Below are 13835 nucleotides of genomic sequence, written 5' to 3'. Positions count from 1 at the left end.
CAGGACCAGACCGATCTAGAGCCAGAGCCACGTCAGAATCAGACCAGAACTGAACCAGAATTGGTTCCAGAACCAGGCTCAATATTCGGGGTCAGGAGGAGGAATCAGGAACCTTTCTGGGAGAACTTGGAGGTCTCCAGCTGCTCCGGCTTCAGCTCCTCTACATCAGCAGACTGGAGCTGTTCCTCCTGGTCCTCTGTCTCCATGGCAACATCATCATTTCCATCTTCATCCTGATCCTTCAGAGGTCCTGTTGCCTTCTGTTGCTCTGCACTGGCGACATCTGAAAGCAAGCATCAGAGGGTTCCTGAGCTCCAGAGCACTGTGTGTGTGTGTGTGTGCGTGCGTGCGTGATCACTGACCAAAGGTCTGGGAGTCATAGGCCGTCTCCCCGGGTCGGATGTGTTCGTACAGGTCTGAGTCCTGCTGGCCGTCTGCCTGCCTGCTCTCAGAGCACTCCTGGCTGCTCTCTGCCATTCGCAGGCGCTTGTTGACGCGCTCACTGTAATCCCCCGTCGAACGCTCGTTATCCGCTTGGCCTGGTTTCCTCTTAAAGCTCTGAAACAAGAAGTGGAAGAACCTCGTTCCAACTGAACACCAACATGGAGAACAGCAGAGTGGGATGAAAGAGAAGTACCTGAGTCTGGCTCTGAGTCTGCTTCTGAGAGGCCATCCTGGCTGTCAGCTTGGACTGGTGGCCTTCTGATTGGCTGGCATCAGCTGCACCGCTGCCACGCTCCTAGAGGAGGAAACAAAAAACCAAGCAGGAAATCCAAAGAAGCAGGCCTGTATTAGTGTCACTTTAAGTTCACTCTACATTTCTCAAACTGTTAATCCCTCAGTCTTGATGTAGCCTGATGATTCGGTTGTCTGACATGCAGCTTTACATTTGACTTCTTGTTCTGAAGAGGAGACCATGTCCTCTTGTGGACTGGAAGCTGAGGCTTCCAGTCCACAAACAGGACATTTAAGAATGAAAAATGCTATTAGTCTTACATATTAAACAAATGGAAAACTTAAAATAGTTCAAACATGGCTGCAAACTGAGCCATGTTTGATAGTTGGTGTGAGATGTTTGTGATAATTTTCTGTCTTGAATCCTATTAAAAAACTAAGCATGTGCTCCTCTCAGTCAGTTGCTAACACCAAGTTAAGAGACATTGATATCTGAGGCAGAGAATCCATCTGCCTCCTACTGAGGATCAGGAATTTCAGAGACCAGAAATCTCAATCAGCTGTAGAAGAACCAGATATGTTTTATTTTAAATAAAACATGTTTGTTTTTAATAGATATGTTACACTCTGATCAACTGACTGCCCAGTTGGTCAGAGTGCAGACTGTTTTCATGTTCTATAACAGGCTAAACAAGGTTGATATTTGCCCCAGTCAGGGGCAGCTGGTGGAGCGTTACCTCTTTAGCCTGATCTGTCTCTGCAGCAGCGCCGGCCAGCTCCACAGCGGAGTCACTCTGAATGTTCTGCTCTCCAGTCTGACCGTCTGCACCGTGCTCCTTCCTCTCAGCAGAGCTGGGCTGCTCATCATCTTCACTCTCAGCTTCATCCTCCTGCTGGACGACCCAACAAAACACCCAAACAACGAGGCTGTTAGCAGCTCTGGGTTCTGTCACACAATCAACTCTGATTGTACTCAGACCTTAGGTTTCTCTCCGCTGTCATCTCCAGCAGCCTTATCTTTTTCTTCCTGTGCTTCTCTATTCTCCTTCCCCTCCTTTTCTTCTTCTTCATCAGCTGCCTCTTCTTCCCCTTCCTGTTTCTCATGTCCTTTCTCGTCCTCTTCCTCAGGTTTGGGTTCCTGGTTCTGTTCTTCGTCTCTCTGGTTCTCTACCTCAGCTTCTCCTGACTCTTGTTCCTCTCCATCTCTCTGTTCTTCCTCTTTCAGCTCCACCTCCATGGCCTTGTCATCGATGTCTAACGGGTTTTCATCTGAAAAGTCCAAACAGTCAATAAGTCATTCACTATTTGTAGAAATAGGACAAACAGGACATTTAAGAATGAAAAATGCTATTAGTCTTACATATTAAACAAATGGAAAACTTAAAATAGTTCATATTAGAAGATTTTTGTTCAGCTAGCCAAGTCCTGAATAAAATTCTGATCCTAATAAATGGAAAACAAATCAAGAGAATTTTTAAACGCAAACATAAGACTGATCTGTTGATCTGGATTCCTAAAGGAAATTGCAGATAATTGAAGTCAAAATAATTAATATAGTACAGTCAAAAGTTAGAAAGTAGCAGAACATGAGTGACAACACACTCATGTGTTTAGACGTTGAGCAGCAGCTTCCTCACCATCACCATCCTCATCATCATCTCCTCCAGCCTCTTCCTCCTGGTCCAGGTTGAGGTCATCAGGCAGGTCCATGGCCTCTGGTTCTGGTCTCTGCTCCTGCTGACCGTGGTATGGGTCCACCTCATTCTCATCAAACTCTCTCTGGAAGCCAGAGGAACACACGTTAGTTTGGACTGCTGTTATTATCCCGAGCTTTTAAAAAGAATGAGACCTCTGGGCTTCTAACAAATGTCTTGAAGTTTTTGTTGTCTTCCATCTTGAAGACAGCAAACTGATTTATCTTATCATATTTCTGCCCAACTGATGCCCAACTCTGGTTCTGATATGGAGACGACAGGGCAAACAGGAACAGGAAGTAGTGAACAGGTGGAGGGGATGTGAGGTCACCTCGTCTCCTTGCTCACGGATCTTCTCCGTCTCCTCCTCATGCTGCTCTCCATCCTGGTCCTGACTCTTCTTGTCCCTGTTGGAGTCGGCTGCATCCAGGTTGTCCTCTTTGGCCACCAGCTCAGATTCTCCCTGCAGGAGGACAGAGGACAACATGGACATGAAGGTGTGTGAACAACCGTCTCACACACACCCTGAAACCCGCTGATACCTGGTCCATGCCCTGTCCAGACTCCTCGTCCTTCTCACTGCCTTCCTCTTCATCCTCATCTTCATCATCCCCCCACATTCTCTCATCCAATGTGTCTGTCTGACCTTCTCCCAGGTCTCCCATCTTTTTGTCCAGTTCCTCTTCCTCCTCTTCATCAGACTCCTTGTCTTCAACTATAAACATGCAGAGAGGCCTGCGGGTCAGTCACAGCATGTCCATAGCCAGAGACGTGTCCTGGAAGACACATCTGTCCCCACGTTCAACTCACCGCCTTCATGCTCGTCCCCATCATGAACTCGTCCATCAAAGTCTTCAGACATTTCGATGCCGTTGTCCTCTGACTTGATGTTTTCTTGATTCTGCTGCTCTTCCTTCTCTGCTCCCTCCTGGAAGGAATCCTCCACCTGCAGGAACAGGAGGATCAGAGATTAGCCTGCAGGGACACGATGGGGCCCGGCCCTCATGATGGGACCCCCCTCAGGCTGCACAGCTCAGGATTACAGCTCAAAAACACAAACAGTAAAAGTTCCCAAAAATCGCTTCCATAAACATCACAGCTGTCAGCCTGGGTTCCCCCCACATACATAACTAATAAGCTATCTGGAACAGTTCGGGTCAAAGGTTAATAAGGGAATCCTCCAGGATAGGAATGAATATTCTGTCCCAACCTGGGACTGATCAGAGGACAGAAGGATGTGAAAGCAGATGAACACAGTGTGTGATATGATCTTTTTCTCTCACTTTCTTTTCTTAAAAAGAAATTCAAAATGACAGAAAATATTTGACTTCTATTCAGTCATTCCTTCTGGGATCTGATCTGTATTCAAAGTCCAAATAAATACAAGCTATAAAGACGATGATGGCCTCGGGCTGACGTCACTCTCAACTACAGACACACAAGTTGGTGAAAAATACATCCTGATTTTCCTAAAATTAAATCTTTAAAAACAGAACAATTTGTTTGAAATGGATTAATCTTCCCTGGATGCAGGTAAGATTTCTGGAGCCTTATCATCTTTTTCTTCCCATGCTTCTCTATTCTCCTTCTTCTCCTTTCTTCATCTTCATCAGCTGCCTCTTCCTCGTCTTCCTGTTTCTCAGGTACAGCCCAGTATCTATGTTTGTGCCATGGATACTGTCCATGTGAACTTAGTTTCTCGTCACCTGGTCTTCATTCTCAATCTTGTCGCTGACGTCCTTGATGCCATCTCCGTCTCCGATGCCTCCGCCCTCGTAGTCATGGAACTCTGTGGCTCCGTCCGCGTCGCCTCCGGGCATCAGCTCCTGAGGCAGACAGAACCCCTGCAGGGACACCAACACAGCGGGTCAGTTCCCCCACTGAGCTCCCTTCCTGCTGGCTGAATGCTCCGTCACACACTGGGCCCACTGCACCTTCTGGGCCAGCTGGATGAAGATGCTGGACAGCACAGACAGCAGCTTGCCTGTGCTCCTGTGGACTGTGAGCAACACAGAGAGGAAGTAGCGGACCAGGTCTGAATAGACCCCCAGCAAGGGCAGGAACCGGACCAGCGCCCTGCAGGCCTGGTTCACCTCCTGGAACACAGGAAGCACAGGGATCAGGACACCAGTAGAACCTGCTGACATCATGTTCCATCTGGTATCAGAACCAGATGGGCATCAGAAATCAGAGACAGCAGATGATTCTGATCAGTCTTTCTGTTTCCTGTCTGTTGCAGCACTCAGCGAGTACCTGCAGCTGTGAAGGGGGACAGGAGTCTCTGTGTCTCCTCACACAGCCTAGCAGCTTCGTCACGGCAACGCTCACACTGCCAACAGACAGAGCCTCCACCTCAGCTTCAAGCTCCGCCTCCAGAAGCTGGGTCAGGTGACCAGGCTTCAGCAGGTCCTCCACAGGCTGGTCCTCCTCAGCTCCGTCTGAGCCACAAACAAGAAAAAGGACTGATTTATGTGGATGTGTGTGCGCGCGCGCGTGTGTCTGTTTCATTCATCTTCAAATATAACGTTAAAGTATTAGAACATTACCACTTTTACAATGCCAAGTGCTGAACTCCATAATCGTCACACATAATTGGTATTAGACCAGAGTCTCAAAGCTCTGGTCTAATCTTGGACTCAGACCTGGAGCCTGGTTGGACCTGGACGCTCTGGTCCAGTCCGGTCCCAGTCTCAGGTCCATCAGAGACCAGAGACTTATGGTCACCTGTCTTTGGCTCTTCCTGTGTCTGACTTTCATCCTCAGTCGTCCTCCTTTTCACCAGTCTCTGGACAGCATGCAGCAGGGCGCTAATGTTGGCCTCCAGCTCAGCAGAGAAGAAGCTCCAGAAAGTAGACTGCTGACCTGCAAACAGAACCAGAGGAGAGGATTCCAGTCTGTCGACAGGCCATCATGTGTGACTGACAGGAAAAGCACATGAGGTGTGTGTGAGAGCAGAAGCAGGTGAGGTGTGTGCTGACCGGTGGACACGGGCCCCGGGGACAGCAGCTGGCTCCTCCAGCTGGTAAACTCGGTGATGGCTGTCTCCACCTGTCCTCGGACGTAGTTCAGACTCTGTCTTATGGCGGGCTGGGTGTTGGCCCCATCCTCCCCGGTTGCCGGGGAAAACAAGCTCTCTATGCTGCTCATCTGGGCTGCCACGCCTCCTAGCTGCTCCATGGCTGAACAGCAGATGGTAAAGGTGCTCCTGAGGGGAAAACCAAAGGAAACAGATCTGTGTTCAGTTTTTGTCAGAGTGGTGGGACTAAAGGTGTCTGCATGATGCTATACCAGGAGAAGAGGATGGACCCAGAAGGGCCCAGCTGCTCCTTCACACTCTGACTGTCCTTCAGCATGGCAGTGACCTGCTGCTGCAGCCGGGTCCAGCCGGGGTCTCCCCTCCTCAGCAGGCAGCCAGGGGGCTGCTGCTGCACTGCCAGTGGGGAAGGGCACATTAGGGTATGGCGACTGCTGCTGGTGCCCGTCTGCTCCCTCTGCTGGGGTTCTTCAGGACAACACTGGAGTAACCAGGACAGTTGTTGCAGAAGGGTGGCACTCTGAGCAGCCAGCCCCCGGCCTCTTCTGAACCAGTCCTGCAGAGAGTCCTGGGGGGGCAGGCAGCAGTCCCCAACCTCACTGTGGCTCTGGAGGTGGGCCTGCATGTCCTGGAGGCTGGCAGACAACTTCCTGGACCAGGGAGAGGGAAAAGGGGGGGACAGCAGAGTGGTGAACCAAGAGCAGTGTAAATGAAAACGGTCCATGATGCAGGAAGCAACAGGAAACCTAATGAACTCAACCAGTCAGGCAGTACTTGGTGTGTGTGATGTTTGCTGGGGAATGGTTATTTTACCAGAACTTTAAATCTAACCAGGTGAGAGTGAAACATCTGTGATCTTGACTAGTGGATAACCTTGACCTTGCTGTACATCATGTGGTCGTGCACATTGTCTCTTTGGACTGTTCTCTCATTCATTAAAAGAAACACAGATGTGATGATCTGAACCCCTTCAATCCACCCACACACTTCAGTTCAGCACCATCCTGGAGCTGAACTTATTCTAGACTTTATCTTGTTTTTATCTTTGCGTATCATGTCGTGTTCTTAGAAGTTGAATGCTTTCAGACTATATTCTATGGTACATGCAGCCTTATACATGCTTAACTAGAACCACAGTGGTTAATATAAAGCTGATGTCTCTTCTTTAGGTTCTGTGGATGTGACTCTGCCTGATCCAGATCAATTCAGATCTAATCCTGCTATCTGTTGCATAACCCAGTGTATTAGAGTGAAGTCAGTTATAGAAATCAAATTTAACATGATTGATAACCAGCAAGAAGCAGAGAGGAAGTCTGCCTGTTCAGCATGTTCTCAAGATGAGAATCAGCCTGACCCTTCAGAGGTCAGTCAGGCCTGTGATGTTTTTATGTGTCTGGAGCAGTTAGAGCTTTATATTATCCACCTTTACTTGACCTTTTCTTGGACTTGCAGAATGTTCTCAGAATGTGTGGGTGTGTTGTGTTTCCTGTTTCCATTCCATTACTCCAGCTCAGCAAGGCCTCACCTGAGGGAAACCCAGTGTTGGGTCAGCTGGGCCAGCCGATGCCTCTGTCTGAGCAGCAGCTTGAAGAGGTGGGAGGAGAAACCTCTGCAGCGCTCTATGTTCCCAACACCGAGCTCCTGTAACCATGGAGATGCACAACACAGACAGGACAACAGCAGGAGATCAGTGCTGGTCTAACAGAACAACATGTCCAGCAGTCTAAAGCAGTCATGGGTTATGAACAACCTTTTTTAGTAAATTAGGAAGTGTTTATTGTATTCAAAGAAACATCTGATGTATTAATAAAGATTCATCTGCAAGACTGCTTAGTGTCAGAACAGTTCTGGGGCTGTATAACACACGCGTACAAACAAAAAAATTGTGAAGCTCTATTTTGTGCACAAGTCCGGATGTATAAAACTGAACGGCTCCATCAGCTTCCTTAAAATTCCCACCTGTAGAACAGAGTGAGCTCTTTTGTTTGAAACCAAACTGCTGCTCACAAACATTCGCTTCTGACCTAAGCCCACCACTCATCCCCACAGCTTCCTTGTGTCAATTCCTTTGGCATCTTGATCGTAGGATCTTGGAAGGTCTTGCTCACCCTTGGCAGTCATCAAAAACTCTACTGCCACCTCTCCTAGACATGTCATACCTCCACAGCTACATCAACAGCTGGAGTAGTTTGTAGTGTTTGTTGAAACAGCAGTGTTGCTGTGGACTGACCGCTTCATCCAAACATCTGAGACTCCATAAAATCTGCTCATTTTATCAGATGTCCTCACATTACCATGAACACACATCAGAAGCTGAGACTTCTGATGTGTGTCTCACCTTTGAGGCGTGCTGGAGAGCGGTTCGCAGGGCTGTCCTCCTGGCCCATGAACGGTAGAAGTATTTCTGGCATCCTTCCCAGGCTCCCAGTAACTCTGTAAACAGCCTGCAGCATCAGGTTTTGGGAGAAATGAGCAACTTGGACAAAAGAACGGAACACCTCTAGGCACGCTGTGTGTGTGTCTTTGTGAATCAGTTGTGCTTACACACGCTCAGGCTGACCCTGGGTCTTCACAGCAGAGAGAGCGGTGGTCATCTCTAGCGGGTGCATGCAGAGGGTGCTTTCTGGGTCAGCAGTTCTGTTCCACATCAGCCCTTTGCGGTACGACAGGCCTAACCGGGACAGAAACAGCTTCAAATTAGCAGAAGTGAGACTGGCTGAGGGAAAATGATAAAGAGGAAACAAACCTATTTCAGAGAGCATCTTGAACAGGTCAGACAGAGCTCTCTGCTTTTGCTGAAGGATGTGCTTGACCTCCATCTGCTGCTTTTCTTTGGCTGTTGCTGTGTCTATGCTGAGGCTCTGCAGGTCCCGTAGGTTGCTGATTATCTCACCTGAATCAGACCAAGAATTAAACAACAGCAGCAAATAAATATGGTATTTGCAAAAAGGTAAACAAATTCAATTAACCCTTCCATGCATGAATTATGATCCTTTATGTCAGGATTTTTTTCAGTGTTTTTGATTTCTTAAAAGGAATAAAAAATGGTGGGGGAAAAATTTTTACACAATTTTTTTTTTTTTTTTTTAGGATTTTTTTTTCTAGATGATCAGTTGTAATTTTCTCCAAATACAAAGGTATTTGGAAAACACATCAGTATCATTCGTCTTCAGGTGTTATTTGGTGTCACAATGTTTTTTTTGGGTTTTTTTACCTGCAAGAGTCCTCTACAGTAGGAGGAGAGACTGGATATTTATGAGTTGCTATTTTTCGTCTGTCTGCCATATTGGATTTAACAAAAAATTTCTTGCACTTGCGGTGGATGGACAGTAGTTGATAGTGTATTGTATGATGCACTAGTGTCCACTTCAGTGGTCAGTATGCATTTATAACATAAAAATCCACAAGAAGAAAATAGCTAATAAATGGCTGTCCACTGCAGTGACTGCTATGCATGATAAGGATAAAGTAGAAATAATAACTAGATTCCATACATTTGTAATGATCTAAATGATATTAACAGTACATTTAGTCAAACCTAACCTGTATTTTGCAGAAACAGGAATCTTACCAGTAAAACAGTCCAGATCTTCAGCCAGTTCAGGTACAGATGTTCTCTTCAGCAGCTGGATGCTCATCTTCTTCATCTTCCGGAACAAAACAGGCAAACGGGCCTGTAAGGAAGACGATCCAGCACCTTGCTCCAGGTCCTCATTCTAAAACATATTTATGGTAAAAACAGTGAAAACAAATATGGGATTAGCAGGTCAAAGAGCTGAAATCACAGTCAGAGGGTGTCTTGGTGTTTGGGGCGTTTACCTGAAATTCTCTGCCCTGGCCAGGTATGGCGCTCTTCAGCGCCTGATGAACCCTCTGGATGGGAGCGTCCCCTGACCCCGCAGGCTCTGGGTCCCAGCCTGAACTGCTTCCTTGTTCCACCAGCGCTGCTAGACAGGGTCCACTCAGAGCGTCCTCAAACCTCTTCACAAACTTGAAGAGAGTGCTAAGAGAAAGCAGAGCACAGAGAGGAGTTGGCAGACCATCTATAATCCATAATCAATAATCGGATTAAATCTGAGCCCAGGTTCTTATGCACCATACCGCTGTGTCTTCTCCACTGACTGCTTGATGGACCAGTAGCTGACATCATTCCACTTGGAAATCTTGACAAAGTCCTGAGAAAGAAGGTGGAGTTCATCAGGGGCATTTACAGGGTCTTTGAAAAGTTACAAGGGCATGATGGGAAATGAATGCTTTCATACTTTGAGCTCCTTCTCAATGGGCTGTCTGAGTTGAAGTATCTTGCCCTGGACAGACTCAGAGAACTGGCTGTAGTACTGATGAAGGTTCCACAGAAGCCGGGACAGAGACTCTGGAAGAGAAACAACTGGTCATCACAGGCAGAACCTCCACACCAAATCATGCATTTCATAAAGAGCTTCATCGTTTAAATATTTCCCCCCCTGAGAGCTGGGTATGTGGGCCCAGGACTGACCTTGACCTGGGAGATCGGGCACCAGCAGGAGGTGGCAGTGGAAGCTGAGCAGCATTCTCAGACGGGTGTGGAACTCGCCCAGGGTGGAGCCTTCCATGAAGGCTTCCAGAGTGGAGGACATGGAGGACAGGGACAGGCTATCTGCCTGCTCTCCTGGTGGGGACAGTCACAGCAAAAGGCCTTTTAGAAGCAGCTGAAGCCTTCTCTCTCTGGTACAGGGCTGGGCAGCTCCAGGCCTGTACCAGAGGGCTGCATCCTGCAACCTTTAGATGTTTCTCTACTTCAACAATGAGTCAAACAATGAAGTCATTGGCAGGATTCTGGAGAACTTGACTGCACATATGAGCCGACTCAGCTATTTGATTGAAGTGTGTTGAATCAGAGATACTGAGAGTCTTAGAGTTGCAGGACACACACCGGCCGTCCAGGACAAGGTCTGCCCACCCCTAGTAACCTAACCAAGGCCACCAAGCAAAATAGATTTTATTCTCAGTCTAAAAAGAAAAAATCCTCATGTTTATTAAGCGGATATGTATTTACTAAAAACACACATTGGAACTGAACTGTCGTTCTGACATCCGTCCTAAACCAGACTGACTCTAGATCAGCCTGAAGATGACTCGGCGGCTGAGCGGCTGGGTCTACCTGTGTCTGCCTCCTCTCTCTGTTCCTGGAGGTAACGCTCCACCAGCTGGTAGAGGGAGAACCAGTGTTTGGTGGATTTATCAGTGTGGCGCCTCAAAGCGTTGTCCAGGCTGCTCGACCAGCAGCTGCAACATAACAAAGACCGTCCAGGCAGTGGATTATTAACATTTTAGGCTAACTCAACTCAAAACTACTTCAGAGCAATAATAAAACTGGTCAGATCACATCAGGAAGAACTGGATCCCTTCCTATATTACTTCAGCTCCAGTTTGCGCCAATGGATGATCAGCTGGGTGACTGGTTCCAGTTCCTTCCGCAGGGACACGGCACGGCTGGCATTATTCTCCCACTCCTGATTGGTTGACAGCAAACAGAGTTTGACCAACAGAAGCCAGCTGAATGTTTGATAGTCTGCTAGATCAGCATGTGGGTGAAAGTGTCTCACCTGCGCTTTGCCAAGCAGAATCTCCAGACCGTTGAGGAACTTGGCCAGAGGGCAGGCCAAGCTGAACGACCTGATCCTGTCCATGACCACGTTCAGCTGCAAAACACAGGAGCAGTCATTACACTCAGCACACTTATATTCTGTCCTGCAACATTCAGTTACAGTAAGCTACTATAGTATTTATTGCCTTTGAACATTTTCACATAACAAAATATCTGTGTTTGTGTCAGACCAACAGATAGAGAAGATGATTATGAAGTAGAGGTCAGTCACAGCTGCAGCTCTCCACCTGTTTGCACTACAAACTCTGTGTCCATTCTTCTGTTTCCTTCTGCAGAGTTCGATTTCTCCAGTTAGATGAAGAACGTGTGAAAATCAATTTTAAATTCTTGTCACAGATTATCAATTTGATTCAATCTGAAGTTTAATTAGTTAAATAACAGTTAAACAGTTTCAGCAAGTTGACTTTTTAAGACCTCTTTAATGCCACCTTGAATGAAACTTGACAAAAAACAAAGAAAACTATAAACATATAGCATGGTTTGAGGATCTTGCTGTATTACTGTCAAATAGTATAAACTGTGATGTTTCTGGGTCTTATTTGTGGCTCTTGGCAGGAGCTTTGTGTTTCTCACAGTGCATAAGGCTCTCTGCAGCCTCAACCTCCATAATGGTTGAGGCTGAGAAAAGCTTTAAAGTTTTTCTCACAAAATGCACCAAGGCTTGTTTGGGTTGGCAACAAAAGTGAGCTAGTGTTGAAAACAAACATCACACAGCCAGCTGGTGATAAAATTGAATTGACCCATGATGGACACAAAAAAAGGTATTTAGCCAGGGCTAGGGAACACAGCTGCAGGTCCAGATGGTGTCATCTCCAGGGTCCTGAAGGCCAGAGCAGCTCTGTAGGATTCAGCAACATCTCTTCAACCTTAACCTGCTCCAGGAGGAGGTTCCACTGTTGTGGAAGACATCCTGTCTGGTTCTGGTACCAAAGAAAACTCAGCCATCAGTCATCAATGACTATAGACCTGTTGCCACCCATGTTCCCACATCATGAAGATCCTGGAGAGACTCCTGTTGGCGCACCTGACTAAACAGACAAGGACATATCGAGACCCCCTGTGGTTTGCTTATCGCTATGGAGTTGGAGTTGATGATGTCATCACAAACCTGCTTCAACAAACCCACTGTCATCTGGACAAAGCAGGCAGCACTGTGAGGATCATGTTTTTTGATTTCTCCAGAGCATTTAACACAATTCAGCCTGATCTGCTCTGTGAGAAACTCCAAAGACACAGATGGAGGCTTCAACAATCACCTGGATCTATGATTATCTCACAAACAGATCACAGTTTGTGAGACTGAAGGACTGAGTGTCGAACCAGGTGGAGCACTACAGGGAACTGTACTCTCACAATCCTTTTCACTCTGTTCACTTCAAACTTCCAAAACAAGTCTGACTCCTCTACACTTTGAACTAATGAGTTAGAACAACATTTAATTCCCTTTGGAATCAAGTAAGGATTTTTGCATTTTAATTTACTAGCAACTAGTTACTTGTAGCCTAAACCATTGTTATCACTAAACTATATTGTATGATTAATAATATAGTATACATTGATGGCCTCACTATGAAGATGTCTGTGCGCAACTCAAACTTTTTCCTGACCATGAGGAAAAAATAAATAAAATTGCTACACATGATATTGAATAGTGCTGCTACGACAAACATGTAAAACCTGTGCTGAATGTATTTAAGGCCAACTTGCATCTCAAATGAATTTTTAGGATGCGTGGACTGCCTGTACAATCACCATGTTAAACTGAAATCAGTAGACAGACAAGCCATCTGTTCATGGCTGGTGTCTTTGAAGGGGGACTGACCTGGACCAGAGCAGGGTGCTCCGGCCATTCCTCCAGCCTCGTCTTCACCGCCTCACTCAGTTGTTGTAGAACAGGCAGGCAGAGGCGCGCCTCTCTCATGTTAGGCTGCTGGTAGAAGTCATAGGGCCCGTCTGAGGAGAGGGCCAGCTCATCAGAGCCCCCGGAGCCCGACACGGTGTTCTGGAGGAGGGCAGAGAGCAGCAGGCCGCAGCCGGCCAGCTGCAGATCCAGCTCTGAATCTAAGCAGGAAATACAAGTTAACGGTTCCACTCTGACTTGAATAGTGAACCTTTATTAATATCTAACTGACAGAAGCTACTAACCAATCAGATGATAGAAGTGAGTCATCACAGGGGAAGCAATCTGATGGGAAGATATCAGGGCTTTGATATGTTCTTTACTGTGATTGGTTGGTGGTGTGCCCTGGTACCACAGTGATTGGGCGTAACCCAGACACATACACTGATGCACCTTGACCAGTGTGTTGATGGCAGGTCCAGACAGAGAGGCTGCAGCAGCTACCTTCTGGGCTGCATCGGCCTCATGTTCTGGTTCTGTGTCAGCCAGGCCTTCCAGGCTGGGCTGGGACAAAATATCTGCAAAGTCCTGGATAACAAAACCAGATCAACCAATCACAATCACTCTTAGCAAAATAGTTAGAGACAAATGCTCATTCAGAATGGAATATATAGAATTTCCATTGCACAACTAAAATCCATAAACTGCAAATGACTAATTTATGCCTGAAGCCCTTGTGGTTTGTGTCCTTGGACAACACACTTCACACACCTGGCCTGCTGGTGTTAGTCAGCTGGTGGTGCAAAATAGCTGCTTATCAGTTCTCCACTATGGATGGAGAACTGATAAGCTAATTACCCATGAGCCTTTGCATGCCTTTGCTGTGAGCTATCAGGTAGGCTACATGCTTCAGTGACTGCTATTAAAAGTAGAAACCTAACCAGG

General features: G+C 46.9%; 1 protein-coding gene across 2 annotated transcripts in view; it reads right to left on the bottom strand.

Annotated features, from left to right (window-relative positions):
* Positions 1–13835, bottom strand: part of mdn1 (midasin AAA ATPase 1) — a 55217-nt gene that overhangs the window by 5443 nt on the left and 35939 nt on the right. Inside the window, exons 65-93 of one of the 2 annotated variants that reach the window (XM_016680962.1) lie at positions 13196–13478; positions 12873–13111; positions 10989–11084; positions 10801–10895; positions 10544–10668; positions 9899–10051; positions 9666–9775; positions 9505–9578; positions 9223–9406; positions 8975–9119; positions 8150–8296; positions 7948–8074; positions 7742–7847; positions 6929–7044; positions 5658–6053; positions 5348–5574; positions 5094–5231; positions 4623–4807; positions 4304–4465; positions 4076–4213; positions 3180–3315; positions 2912–3084; positions 2701–2832; positions 2313–2454; positions 1655–1944; positions 1413–1568; positions 638–739; positions 363–558; positions 113–283 (exon numbers count right to left, since the gene is read on the bottom strand). In XM_016680962.1, the coding sequence (XP_016536448.1) occupies positions 113–283; positions 363–558; positions 638–739; positions 1413–1568; positions 1655–1944; positions 2313–2454; positions 2701–2832; positions 2912–3084; positions 3180–3315; positions 4076–4213; positions 4304–4465; positions 4623–4807; positions 5094–5231; positions 5348–5574; positions 5658–6053; positions 6929–7044; positions 7742–7847; positions 7948–8074; positions 8150–8296; positions 8975–9119; positions 9223–9406; positions 9505–9578; positions 9666–9775; positions 9899–10051; positions 10544–10668; positions 10801–10895; positions 10989–11084; positions 12873–13111; positions 13196–13478 (4744 nt within the window). The remainder of the gene's footprint in view (positions 1–112; positions 284–362; positions 559–637; positions 740–1412; positions 1569–1654; positions 1945–2312; positions 2455–2700; positions 2833–2911; positions 3085–3179; positions 3316–4075; positions 4214–4303; positions 4466–4622; positions 4808–5093; positions 5232–5347; positions 5575–5657; positions 6054–6928; positions 7045–7741; positions 7848–7947; positions 8075–8149; positions 8297–8974; positions 9120–9222; positions 9407–9504; positions 9579–9665; positions 9776–9898; positions 10052–10543; positions 10669–10800; positions 10896–10988; positions 11085–12872; positions 13112–13195; positions 13479–13835) is intronic. The other variant, XM_007570600.2, reaches the window with a different exon arrangement.

The sequence above is a fragment of the Poecilia formosa genome, unplaced genomic scaffold (assembly GCF_000485575.1).
Source record: "Poecilia formosa unplaced genomic scaffold, Poecilia_formosa-5.1.2 Scaffold264, whole genome shotgun sequence".
NCBI classification, from domain to species: domain Eukaryota; kingdom Metazoa; phylum Chordata; class Actinopteri; order Cyprinodontiformes; family Poeciliidae; genus Poecilia; species Poecilia formosa.
The sequence above is the reverse complement of the archived record's forward strand: the minus strand, read 5'-3'. Positions and strand labels throughout refer to the sequence as shown.